The 13,742-nt window shown below is 41.5% G+C and overlaps 1 protein-coding gene and 1 long non-coding RNA gene across 5 annotated transcripts in view; both read right to left on the reverse strand.

Annotated features, from left to right (window-relative positions):
* LOC115350387 overlaps window positions 1-1,809 on the reverse strand; it is a 70,552-nt gene extending 68,743 nt beyond the window's left edge. For both annotated transcript variants that reach the window (XR_003926418.1, XR_005933890.1), the window contains exon 1: window positions 1,686-1,809. This is a non-coding gene — a long non-coding RNA (uncharacterized LOC115350387). The remainder of the gene's footprint in view (window positions 1-1,685) is intronic.
* A 3,264-nt stretch (window positions 1,810-5,073) lies between these two features.
* TMEM247 (transmembrane protein 247) overlaps window positions 5,074-13,742 on the reverse strand; it is a 35,599-nt gene continuing 26,930 nt past the window's right edge. The window contains exons 3-6 of one of the 3 annotated variants that reach the window (XM_030036187.2): window positions 12,295-12,352; window positions 7,926-8,159; window positions 7,093-7,407; window positions 5,074-5,535 (exon numbers count right to left, since the gene is read on the reverse strand). In XM_030036187.2, the coding sequence (XP_029892047.1) occupies window positions 5,326-5,535; window positions 7,093-7,407; window positions 7,926-8,018 (618 nt within the window). In that variant the 5' untranslated portion in view covers window positions 8,019-8,159; window positions 12,295-12,352 and the 3' untranslated portion in view covers window positions 5,074-5,325. Of the gene's footprint in view, window positions 5,536-7,092; window positions 7,408-7,925; window positions 8,160-8,885; window positions 8,984-12,294; window positions 12,353-13,742 lie in introns of those variants that run through there. The other 2 variants (XM_030036186.1, XM_030036188.2) reach the window with 2 other exon arrangements.

Consider the following 13,742-nt stretch of genomic DNA (forward strand, 5'->3'; position numbering starts at 1 on the left):
CAAGGCTGCAGAAGAAAGCAAACAAGGACCTATTTTCTTGCTTCCCTCACTGAAGTACTCAAAAATCCCCCAAACAAGCAAACATTTCACCAGCTTCTGCTGCCAAAAGAAGAACACCATGGGAAACACTAAACAACTCAGATCAAAAGTTGCTGCCCAGTGTACAGCACTGGAACGTTTTGTGGCTGTAATGAGACTTTTACAGCTATACTATCCCATCGGCCCCTACAGTGGTAATACTCTTGAGTACTTTTGCAAGCCAGAACAGCTAACCCAGCTAGCACTGAGGTTAACAGAAAGATTTTCACTGGTTTCAGTGACAGTTGGACCAAGCTGTAGTGTAGAGGCTATCTACATGGTAAGGTCCTTGGACAAAAGCACCGAGGCAGGCTTTTAAATTTCTCTTCACAACAATAAAGCAACAGCATATCTCACACTTCAGTAACACCCATCCAAGGTTGGGTATTTCAAGTAGTCTGAAAGGACTTGAGTCCATGAAGTGCTAAGCAACCACAGTTCCCAAGCTCCAAACAAGAAAGAAATCCCAAAAGTGCAGAATTAGTTAACCTAGCGCTACAAACACCTTATTTTTTAGAGAAGAGCCAAGAACACAAGTGTTTATGCAGACACAGTGCATCTCTGCAGAGATATAAAGCTTTTAAATATGCAACACATGTCAAAGCTAGCCCTTATACAACCAAGCAGAGACAAAATAACAATTCAAGAACACTACTGTCATTTAGGTCATATGGTTTGGGTCTTTGGAAAGGAAATGGAAGATGATAAAGAGCATTGGGATTTAGGGTGTGACGCTCCTCTAAGGAGGCTGAGCCCACACCTGGCTGTGATCAGTGGCATCCCAGGTGCAAGCACTTACCCAGTCAGGCCTCACCTCCCACAGCTGAGAGGAAGAACCAGCCACTTGCATACACAGACACACACTTTTTGCACCCTAGTTTTGTATGTTGGGGAGTCATCCCCACAAGTGTAATGCAACTGGGAGCCTACCTCATTCTGTAAGATCTACAAAGCAGTTTATAAAGCTGAAGGCAGCAGGCTAGACCTAAAAGATTTTTCTCCAGCAGAGCTTATGTTAATCTGAAAAGGGGTATCAGATGACCTGAAAGTCTCTTCTCCCTGCTTGCCCAAAACCCAAAGCACATACAGTATACCTAGAAGTTAGCTGCTCATGACTGCTAACAAGTGTAGTACTGGCCTTTAAACCAGTCCCAAAGACTTGGAGCAAAAGCACCCTGTTTAGAGCAACAGCAATCCTTTATACAACTAGCAGAACTGCACCTAACTCTTTACCATAGAAAAATTGCTCCATAAAACCAGGGGGGCAGGAGTTCCACCACCTGCCTTTACTGACACCCTCTTTCCCCGTCTGTGCCTGCCAGGCTCAGAGTGGCAAAGAGCACACCTAAGCACGCAGGTACTGCCGAGCAGCTGGGACATTGCTGCAGTTCAGCAAAAACAATTTTTCTTGTCCTATCCCACCTCACTCCTCATAACTGCAACTTGCAAATCATTCTTCACAAATTATTACAGGTTTTTTTATCTGAGCAACATTTCCGGGATTGCACAGGTAAAAAAAATAAGTACAATTAACATCACACTCTTCAGAGCATGAAAACCCACCCATAACACCCTCCTTGCTCATGCAGAAGGCTCATATCACTCACCCCTGTGCTGTACTGAAGCTCTCCACGGTTTCTTGGTTCCTTGCTCCCACGGCCGGCCAGGGACTTCCCTTCGGCTGTCACTCCCCGTGCTCTTAACCCGTCCCTAAGAGCAGCCTAGTCTAGCCTGCCCTGCCCTGCCCTGCCCTGCCCTGCCCTGCGGCGGCCGGGCCGGGCCGGGCCGGGGCGGGGCTCGCGCTCCCGCTGCCGCCGCCGCCGCCGCCGAGCCGCTGCTGCCTGGGCGGCTGCGGCTGCCCCGGGGCACTTCCGCGGCTGTCCCGGGGCTCGCCGGCAAGCCAAGGGAGCTGCTGAATCGGGCGCATGTTGGAACCGGCGTGCTGTCCCGCGTCCCAGCAACGCCAACAGGCGCAAGGCTCCGTCTCGCTTGAGTTTACTCGGCTGGCACAGTGACAGCAAAGGGTCTCACCGGTGCACTGAGCCGCTTTCAGCCGGCTCACGTTTGTCCTGCTGAGCTTTGCAGCGTTGGAACTGGCAATAGCGGACGATCTTCTGGCAAGATCTTCCCTTCTGCTGCACTGCCTTTCTCCTCATCCCCTCTCCTTAGCCTTCCACTGCAGAAAAATAAAAAAGAAGAGGAAGGTTTTGATCACATTTGTTAAGCTTGTATATAGGTAGGAGGTCATCTTGGGCTCAAAATGTAAATGTGAGGTCTGAAGTCACCAATTCACTGAAAACAGCCTGTGCAAACTTTTTGCAACAAAGCTGCCCTTGCAGCCTTTTAACCCCCCGCCCCCAGCTTTGAGTTCAGAGAAATTTCTGGCTAGAGGGCCCCAGAATGAAGTTGCTAAACACAAAACAAGTTTTGGTTATCGAGTGGGTTGGGGCCTTCCTTTCACTTCCAAGTTTGCCCTTTGATTTGGTGCAGCTAGCCTCCTTATGGGAGAATGATAAATAAATGTTGTGAAACGTAGTCTTCGCTAGTAGGTGAGTTGGCAAACATTTTGTTTTGTCAAGATCAGTAACGCCCAAATCAAGTACTGATAAATCACAAGTTAGCTGCCAAAAACTATGGGAATTATGATATTATTATTTTTAATTGTTAACTTGGGGGTCTTCATAGTGGCTTCTGAAACTTCAGAATAGCTTTATGCTACAACCCTGAGCTCTTTTTACCTGCTGTCGTTCTCTTGAAATCAAACCAGCTGTAAAATACTGGCTACTTTTAGGCTTAAAATAGCTGAAACCACCAAGTTCCCTGTGGTTTCACATGAAGCCATATGCTTTGTGATGAGTGAACCTACTGTCATAAAATAAGGGTATAGGACACCGCCAGGCAACTCAAAGAGTGTATTTTTCACCCTGGTGAAGGGCAAGAGCTGATCAAAGCTCAGAAGGACCTGAAGCAGTTAAAGAGGAGTTTGATTTTTCTGTTCTTTGCTGTATTGCTACTTCTCATGACTTTATCAATGGATTCATGGTATTTCAACAGTTTTTTGAGCTGAAGTTCCCAGAAGCTAGGCAGCTACACAGAAACTGCCACTTAAAAAGAAAAATCTGGCTCTCATCAATGTGGCAATAAGTTTAAAAGTATAGCATGGGTACCCACAATGGCTCAGAGAGCACCTGTCAGGGAAAGGCTAACCTATTTTTCTCCTTGACTTTATGATTTGGGGATATGTTTGGAATATGTGTGTACGGTGAGGCAGCTGTCTTAAGACTATTTAGCATTACCTGCTGTGTGCAGTAAGTAAAATGCAAAAGACTACCAAGTCCTTGTGCCCCTCCCCAAAAGTTAGCATTGAATATTAAAAATAATGCTTCTGTGCAGACTCTGTATTCTGAAACTTCCAGTGGTCTCACATCTGTGACTAATTCTAGCTGTCATTTGAATTAACAATATTAAATGCAGACTGATATAATCTCTCCTGTTCTTCAAAATCCAAGAGTTACCAGCAATGAAGTACTCTAAGTCACTTGTGCTATTGCAAACCGTATTTATATATAGGTTATCTACAGGAAATTTTTTCAGATTCAGAAGAAAACAAAGGACAGGCTTCTCTCAGTTGTCTGGGTGACACTTATGATTTCAGTGAGAGAAAAACACGGATTTGAAAGCAGCTTATTTACAGGTCTTACTCTCAGGTCATTTACAAAAATTAAAGTTGAATCATTGCCTTCCACAGAAATTCTAAAGCGGGTGAGGGTGCCTGGGATTTCAGTGAGAGGTAATGGTCACTTTTGCTGGAAAAAGAGGAACTGCAGCTGGGATAAAGCTTTTATTCACTTGCTTATTTTTGATTGGTCTAGTTCTCTAAATCTGCCTATGTAGGTTTTATCTACAGCAAGCAACCTCACTTTGCCTGGTTAAATTTCCTTTCAGGAAGATTGTGTCATCATTCGTTTCAATCTTCTGCAGTTTTTTTCTGTATATGTGAAGTGGACCATCCTTGTAACCTTCCACTGCTTCAGAAACGCAGAGACTGTGGAAATACGAGAAGACCCTGCACTCTGCACTCATTCTGCACTGTCAGGAAACTACCCAGTCACTACACCTAGATCTGAGATATTCTTTTCTCTACTGCCTTGATTCAGCCAGCCTTGTACATGGCATTGGTTTTGTAAACACTTTACCACTGGCATGCCCAAAGTATACCATCTTGACTGAGGCCAAACTTATCACGGACACAGTCCTGAGTAAGGTTAGACTACACCTATTTTACCCTGACCTGAACAGTTTTTAGCATACCTAGCCTGATTATCAAACACTCTTTAGGTTGTTTTCCTGTTAAGAACACAATGCAAAGAGAATGCAAACTGAGACAAAACTTATTTAAGTAAAAGAGAGTAAGGCATGTGCATGGGGATATATGGGTGAATTATGCTCTGATTCTAGCAACAGTGGAAGGCTGATAAGATTGTACTTACTCTAACCTCACATGCCATATGGTAGATGACTCTTCACCTATTCTCTGCTGGAAATATCCTCTATTGCATGACTGAAATAGTATTAAAAGGCTCTAGTCACATTCTCACTAGACAAAATGCCTTTTATTGGGGCTATGTTTAATATCTTTACTTATCAGTGTGGATACTTCAGAAATCACTATACCTTGATTATACAGTATGTATGTGCTTGCCAGTGCTTGATGGTCTATTGCTGATAGAAACTGTGTGTAGCTATGGAGGATGGCACAGCACAGAGGGGAATGCTGCTGTCCCAGAGGTAGAGAGCCCTAAGGCAAAGCAAGGTGTCTGCCTGGTGCGTGGTAGTGAATACGTAACAGAATATTAAATTCTCTTAAGCACCTCCCTCCATGCTAATAAACCCAACTCTGAAACCTCTCTGTGATAATTTATTACAGGTAATCCCAAGTCACTGTGTTAATCCAAGAAGGTGAGATAGAATAGAAAGTACACATTCCAAAATGACTTCTTATTGTGTATAACTTTATTTGTATAGACGAATGCCCCTGAATGATGCCAAACATGTTGGTGAGACAGCATGAAGTCAAATGATGTCATTCAGTCGGAATTTTCTTGAGGAAATCAGTTAGTTTTCCATAATTAGTCTACTGCGCATATAGCAATATCTGAAATCCTGCATGTATGATTGGTGTAGTGAGGAAAAGATAATAAAAAAGCAGCAAAAACAGGGGCAAAATGAGTACAATATGCTGCCTTTTTAAGGATATTTCTTCTTATTTTTGTAATCCTGGAAAATCTTTTTGAGAATGTAAAAGACCACAACAGCAAAACAGAACAGATAATGGGTTTGGAAAAAGTAGAAGGACAGCTCCTTTAGTGTATAAATAACATGAATAACGATGAAGCAGTATAGGAACAAGGCATACGGGTTCGGGGGCCGGAGTAGGTCTTGGAGTCCTTGGCTAAACTGTGGAAAAAGGAAAAGATACACATTATGTCACACAACTATGTTCCACTCACACCCAGTCCATGTGCTCCTCTGAGCCCACCTGGCCCTCTGGGACATTTAGTTCATAAAAAGTTGCTGTGAAATAAGCCAGTATGTGAACTGAGAGCAAATCAGCTATGCTGTATTAAGTGGTAGGTGTCACATTCCCACCCATATCCATAACATGAGCTAGGTTTTCTCTCTCTGAAATGAGGGTAAGTGACCTCATATTTACTGCAAGAATGAGCATGCAGGTACACAAAGCAATTCATGTGAAGTAAGTGCATGCCCATGGTAAGGCTTTTGTGTATCCATCTCTACAGCTGTGGCACAAACTTTTGCCTATGTTTTTTCACTGCATGGTCATTTTCATATCTTTACATATGTTCATGGGCAAACTTTCAGGTCTTAATTTAATAAAAGAATTCAGTAGTTAATTTGCTTAGTCCAGATGCATGTCAGTCATTTAGCCAAATATATATTGTACCTGATCCTCATCTGTTTTTCTCTGATATAACTTCATTAATTTCATTGGAACTGCATTTACTTTGCATAATTGTGAGATCCTACCCAGGCCTATGGATTAACTATATGGAAAAAATATTAATATATGCATATGGAAAACTTCAGGGCTTCTACGGTGCTTAGCTGCGTGCCACTATTGTGTGTGATCTGAGCTCCTATGTACAACCACAACACAAATGCTACAAATACTGTGTAAAACACATCCTTCCATCCTGTCCTGATTTAGAGCACAGAACATACAAGAGAAGACAAACATGCAAGTACCTCTAAAACATTGATGATTGAGATTCAGGTACTCTGCTTACTCTCTAACTCAGTCCAATGACAAATTGCGTTAAATTGGAGGAGAGTCAGGCCCACAGACAGCCAATGTGATCAGGAAGAGCCTAGACAACCAAGACTTGCAGCTGTCCCATTTTCTAAACCTTGCCAAATAGAATGGTCTCTTCGGGGCTGGACTACTGTTAACAACAGACTCATATGCCTGAACATACAATAACTTCATCTACTTCTATAAAAAACAGGCTTGCAAAATCTGACTAATTGTCTAGAAAATTCGCATTACTTTGGTAGATTCTTTCATCCACTCATTTATTCATGCATTTATTATCTGAGTCATCTAACTGTAACCCGGGAAATTGATCCCACTGTAGAAGCAGGAAACTGATCAAAGTGGCATTCAGAGCAATTCCTCTGATGTTCAGTGGGGGAAAATAAGGAGAAAAAAAGTTATTGGATCCTTACGTCATAAACTTAATTTGTGAGTCAACTGTTCTTTAATATATTTTATAGCAATGAATGTTACCATAGTTCACACTGTAGGGAGTAGAACAACTCCATTCTCCTTAAGTATATGTACAAGCTGTAAAGGTCACCTAGTCAAGTCTAACTTTAAAAGAAGTCCCAGTACTGCTCAACATGCAAAAGAATAAAACCTTACAAATTGCTTACTATAGAATGTGAAAGTTTCAGTCTCTGTAGTGTTCAACCCTTTTTCCTTTCCCTACTTACTGATCTTTTTACTGCCTGTTGATGAATCTGCTGCATTCTCTCTTCATGAAGCCTTTGCTTTTCATTATCCTCATGTTCATATTTCAGTTTAGCCAGCACAAAATCCCACCTCATCCTCTCAAGCTCAATATCAGCTGCTGTGACCTCCTTGCCACAGAGCTGTTCCAGCTCCTCTGCACTGGTAGATACTTCTGACTGCAAAACACTGGTTCCTTCCTTCATGTCCAAATGTGCCATATGACACTTTGTGTCCAAGCTCTCTCTTTTGCTGTCTGAGATGAAAGATGATGTTGTCATGTGTCTGATGGCTCCCTGCTATAAATTGGAGAGAGGGAGGTAAAATCTGTTTTTAAGCTGAGAGATGAAAATAGAGTATGTTAATCTAAAACCTGAATATTTGTTCAAGTGATTATTCACACATTTGTATAATGACTAACTAGTTCTCTAATATCCATTATTTCCCTTTAAAAAGTTTGTTCCTAGAGTTGGAAAAGAAATCTTCCATTGAATGTTGTCTTACAAAATACAAAATATCCACCATATAAAAATTCTCTGGTTTGAAAATGTAAAGAAAATTCTAAAAATATTTAATGAGGGCCTGGTTGATCTAAACCAAACGCTATGGCTCTTTTGACCAAATGGAAGGATTTCACATCTTGTGAATTTGATGTTAACCCATGAAAATGGGAGTCACTGAGATTCTTTACCTCTGAGAAATAACTTAAATGTCTCATGATCCTCACTTTCCTTTGCACACTTGATTTCCTGGCTGATCTACATGTTCCATGATGCACTGTAGTTTTACATCTGGAAGAATTGTATCTTCCACTTACCATCTTTTCCTGCTGTTGCTTCTTGTTATCATTATTCTGGGGTTCCTGTAAAGTAAGTTGAATATCCTTCTGATTTTCCTCAAGCTCTTCCATGGTTGTTTGAAAGGAATATTCTGATCCCTCTAGATCACAGAGGTCTTCCAAATCTCCTTGTATTTCCTGGTCTTCAGCAAACAGAGTTCCTGTCTCAACATGGGAGACCTCCACTGATGTTAAAGCATCTTCAGGGATGTTCTGGAACAGAATGGGGATATCTATGTGCTGACAATGAAGCAGGTGACCCATACATAAGAAAAGGAGTAACTCTGCAAATAATGTAAGCACACACACAAAGGGCACACTGGAGCCTACATGAAAGTGGCTAGGGGTTTAACTCTTATTTGCGTTCCATCATGTTCCTTGCCTAGATATGAATAACAAAAAATATCACTGGATATAGGTCTGTAGGTAGACATTCTGAAAATCTCACTTGCAGGCTTTTTAAGATGAGAATTTGTCAGCAATTCCCTTTACAGTAACCCATGGAGCTGGCTGGGAGCCCCCAGGAAGTAAGAATAGTGTATCACACTTCTTTAAAATATAACATAATCAATATCATTCTGCAGCTAGAAGAAGGATGGCTTTTCTTTCATGGAAATAAAACTTGACTGAAAATCTGCCTTAGACTGGGGAGTTTCTTACTGCCTCCAGCATAGTCAGATCACAACTTGTAGGGTACATCTAGTCATTGGCTGGAAGTCAATACTATCCTTTTAACTCACTGGAGCTAAATAGACATTTCAGTATGTGAACTAAGAGTTCTCTTGTTTCCAGGCTCACAGTACTTACTGCATTTTATAAAAGTGGTATAAGGCATAGATTTCACATCTGAGAAAAGATTTAGGCAAGTAAGACAATTTGTTTGTTATTGAATTTGAGGAAGAGGAGCAGAAGAGGAAGAAAGTAAAGCAAGCTGATTACCATGGGTAACTGATGTCCAAAGACAGGGCAGGTAGCAGGCTAAACATAAGGCAACAGTCTCCTCTTCACAGGATTTCCATACAGAAAATGTGAAAGCAGTTGTCCCAGTTCAAAGGCCAGGACACAACGACTGCAGAGAGTCTGCCCTTGGCTGACTTCATAACTGCTCTGTTGCCACAACAAACTGATGCTTTTTGTTGACAAGGTCACATTCTGTCACATTCCTTGTTCTACTGCTGGGGCAGTGTCCAGGCTCTTCAAGGGGAACTGAGCTTACCTCCTTTTCTGTCACAGACCATCCTACTTGGTCACTGTTTTCTCCCTTGCAAATACATCTACATTGCAGTGAAGCTTTCTGCCAGAATTTGTGGGCTTCCAGAATGTACCTGTGCCCAAGACTATTAGCTCTTTCTGGGAGGCAGGTTTGTTGGATCAGATAAAGCACCATGATAATAGCTATCCCATTTCAGTGTTCCTGGATAGTTTCTCTTCAAGGTGTTGCAGTGAATCTCATGGATGTAATTAGCCCGGGAATCTCTGCACTGTCCTCTATTCCCTACTGTAGATATGCCAGCATTTCAGTTTCCCATCTATAAACTGAAATCCCTTGCAGGGACTGGTCACAAGCTCACAGTGACTTCATGATACAGTAAAGGATGTCGCTGCAGTAAGGCAATGTGAGCCTTTTAAGAATCTTAAAGAAAGCCACCTTCTTCTCTGTTATTCAGGAGTAGGGAGATAAAGTTCTTCTACTGTTACTAGTTTGTATAAAGCACGTTTCAGAAAAGGATCTATCAATTACAGATTATATCATGTAAATAAACGCAGCGACTTCAATTGCTTTTTGCCCTGTTCTGTATATCACACACACTAGTGCAAAGTCAGTATATTTGCTTGGTAGGTGATGTGTGGAGAGCTGGATGACAGACCCAGTGAATGTAAGAAAGACTAATGATGTTACTGAGACCACTTCCTGTTGCATCATTTATCAAGTGTTTTGTCAGTTTACAGCTGGATTTTAAAATCCCAAGGCACACTGAAGACAGAATGATACACAGGGCTCTGGAATTCCACCACTAATTTTGACTGAAAGTATTAGAGAGTTTTTAATTGCTTTTGGTGCCAACAATCCAATTACCTAGTTGTATTGCGTCTGGCTGAGATGGAGTTAATTCTCCCCATAGCAGCCCTCGCAGCGCTGTGCTCTGCATCAGTAGCTAGAAAGGTGTTGATAACACACCAGTGTTCTGGCTACTGCTGAGCAGCGCTGGCACAGCATCAAGGCTGTCTCCCCAACATTTTTGCCCCCCCTCAATGGCAGTCTGGGGCTGGGCAAGATCTTGGGAGGGGACATAACCAGGACAGCTGACCTAAACAAACCAAACAGATATTCCATACCATATGACATCAGCTCAGATATAAAAACTAAGTAAAGGGAGACGGAAGGGGGGCATTTTTGTCTTCCAGAATGACCACTAGGCGTACTGAAGCCCTGCTTCCCAGGAAGTGGCTAGACATTGCCTGCTGATGGGAAGTAGAGAATAACACCATTTGTTTTTCTTTGCTTTCGCACGCGACCTTTGCTTTCACTTTATTAAACTGTCCTTATCTTGACCCATGAGACTTCTGTTATATTTTCTCCCCCCTGTCCAGCTGAGGAGCGGGGAGTGATAGATTGGCTTTGGTGGGCGCCTGGCGCCCAGCCAGGGTCAACCCACCACACTAGTTAAACATAGGTCCTAGTTATTGAATAATCAGAAAAAGAACAAGAACGGATGTAGGATATTTGCATATTTATCTTATGCTTTCCAAAGGTAATGTGTATTTTCTAAGAAGACACTGAAATGGAGCTGTGGCAGTCTTTGTGCTTTTATTGCAGTTAAGTTTCCTGAATTTCTGGTGGACAATGCTGGTATCATAATGCCTTAAAAGCTTACTAATGATGTATTTGTTCAGTCAGTCTCAAGACACCCTCATGAATGTATATCCCCATAAATCTTAGAGAACTATAAAAAGGATTTTAATGTCTGTCCAGGGATCAAACATTGCAGTGCAGTTAGGAAATCAATCTGGTTTTGCTGAATGACTTAATTGGCAAGTGGCAGGCATAGGGTACTGTCTGGTAGGCATGAAATATACAGTAAACCTCCTACAGTAAATAGGTACTTGCAAAATCATTCATTCTCCATGTACCAAACACCTTTCAATCTTTTGCAACCAGACTCACTACCAGGTACTTCAGAGGCTTGTGAAGTTCTCGGCATCTCACATGCTTTTGTCCTTGATTTATTGTATTAAAATATTTGCCTTCACATTCAAACCAGAGAGGAAGCTAATGTCCTCTCTCGTTGCACCTGAAGAAGTGGAGTGTGCTGCTTTTGACTGGGATAGAGTTAATTTTCTTCATAGTAGCTAGTACGGGGCTACGTTTTAGATTTGTGTTGGAAACAGTGTTGATAATGCAGACATGTTTTAGTTACCGCTGAGCAGTGCTTACACAGAGTCAATGTCTTTTCTGCTTCTCACCCCACCTGCGTTGGGAAGGGACACAGCCAGGACAGCTGACCCCAACTGACCAAAGGGATATTCCACACCATATGATGTGGGGGAAGAAGAAGGAAGGGGGGCCGTTAGGCACGATGGAGCCCTGCTTTCCTAGAGATCGCTGAACACCTGCCTGCTGATGGGAAGTAGTGAATTAATTCCTTGTGTTGCTTTGCTTGCATGCGTGTCTTTTGCTTTACCTATTAAACTGTCCTTACCTCAACCCACGAGTTTTCTCACTTTTACTCTTCCAGTTCTCTCCCTCATCCTATCGGGGGAGAGTGAGCAAGCAGCTGTGTGGTGCTTAGTTGCTGGCTGGGGTTCAACCACGACATGGAGGCTGCTACTTCCATTTTCAAATGATGATCTGTTTTGCTTTCCTCTTCTCTCTCCAAACTTGCTGTCACTTTGCCAGCAGAGCTGAAGTTAACACATAGCAGGAAGGTATACTGTTGCCGTCATTTGTGCTGCAGTTATTGCTATATATTGCAAAGTTTTACTTTCAATTCCTTCTTGATGTGATTTTTCCATAGTTGCAAGGACACAGTAGGGTATATAACAGTTGGGATAACTGTATATATTTAGAGAGTGAGGAAAGTTCATGCCTAAGTAGGAAGTCTCTCTTCACAATGTATTTCAATATCTGAAGATAATTTCTCTATAAAGCCAAGTGCATCTCATATGGGCATCTATGTTGGAGGCCAAATTTAGAGCAGGATGTTAGTAATAAGGGATTGTGAGCAGGTGCAAAGAATTCCAAAGAAATTCCAAAGGTGGGTTTTTTTGGTACTCAGGCACTGCAAGTTCCTACATAATATTTAATAAATGGGAAGGTCAGCAAATGGAATTGTATATAGACACTTACCAGCTGTTTCGGTCCCCTCAGGTTAGATGACCTTCTAATACACTGGATGACAGTGCTGCTGTTTGGAAAAATGGGAGAGAGCTGGCAAAATAGTTCCTTAGACTGCAGCTTTTAGGCTGTCAAAGTAGTCAGGCAGTCTTCCTTAGACACCTCTTAGGAAATAAATGAGTACCTGCTTTGTGGCACACACACTATTGCTATAGATTTTTATGCACTTGGGTTAATTTGTGCATTAATGGTATGGTAAGAGGAGTCATCTCCTCTTTAAGTATGGGGAATTGAGTCACCAGCTAAAATAAATGACATACCCATGCCTGATCTTTAGTCTTATGCCTTATCTGTGCAACCATCCTTCTTTGCTCATATTTTCTCCCTCTGAATACTGCAGCAGTAGACAAGATAGAATTCTTCTTAGAAAGAAAAAAAGTATCACATTTCTTCTACATACATTGCCTTTTGGAAACAGACATAGTTATATAAGTTACTGATGTACAGAGGCATTCATACCAGAAAGAAGAGCATGCCTAGGAAAATCCTGAGTAGATACTACAACTAACACATGCACAATCATTCTCCCATTGTGATCACACTGGAGGTCTTGTGCATGCACTGGACAGCCAATCTGTGTATAGTGGCAACATCACTAGGACCTCCAGGATATCAAACATTGAGAAATTCCAGGCAAATGGCCAAATTCCACTTTTTCTGGTCAGACAAAACTTACATGCAACAAAAGAGTACACGTTTCACTGAAATTAAAATACATATAATCCTCATCAAATATAATGGCCAAAAAAATGATCACCAACATTCTGAAGCTCTTTAAAGGCTAAGCTGCCTCCTCTATGTATTTTTTGATCAATTCCAATGAACCATTTTAAATTATCCTAGCTAATTGTGCTTCACTGTTCCTTTTAGTGAGTTTTGATGATCACTCAGAATATACATTTGAATTCCCTGAAGATAAGCACAAAACACATGGGTTGTACATACTGGATAACAAAGACAATACCACTTAAGCTATACTGAGAGAAAGTGGTCTAACTTTACCGTAAATCTCATTCTTTTGCTTCTTCTACAGCTTGCCTAATAAACTCAGGATCTGTTCCTGTGTCAGCACTGGGATACTTCATTTTCATGGGCTGATTTATCATGGTTTCTTTTCTTTGTGCCCAAGAAAAGAGCTCTTCCATTTTGTTAAAACTATTTTAACAGTGCAAAAACTGTTAGTGCAAAACTATTCACCTGTAAGATTTAATTACCCCCTGTAAACATACATGCATACATACATATCTACATACCTGATTATTTTAAGATATTTGTAAGTCATGAAGGACAGAACAGGAAATACAAATATTTCTGTGACCCATTAGGGCAAATCAATTTTCTGAGTGATGGTTTGTTGGAAGGATACGGATGTTACAATAATTTAAGATGATATGAAAACC

This window comes from Aquila chrysaetos, chromosome 13, assembly GCF_900496995.4.
Source record: "Aquila chrysaetos chrysaetos chromosome 13, bAquChr1.4, whole genome shotgun sequence".
NCBI lineage: Eukaryota > Metazoa > Chordata > Aves > Accipitriformes > Accipitridae > Aquila > Aquila chrysaetos.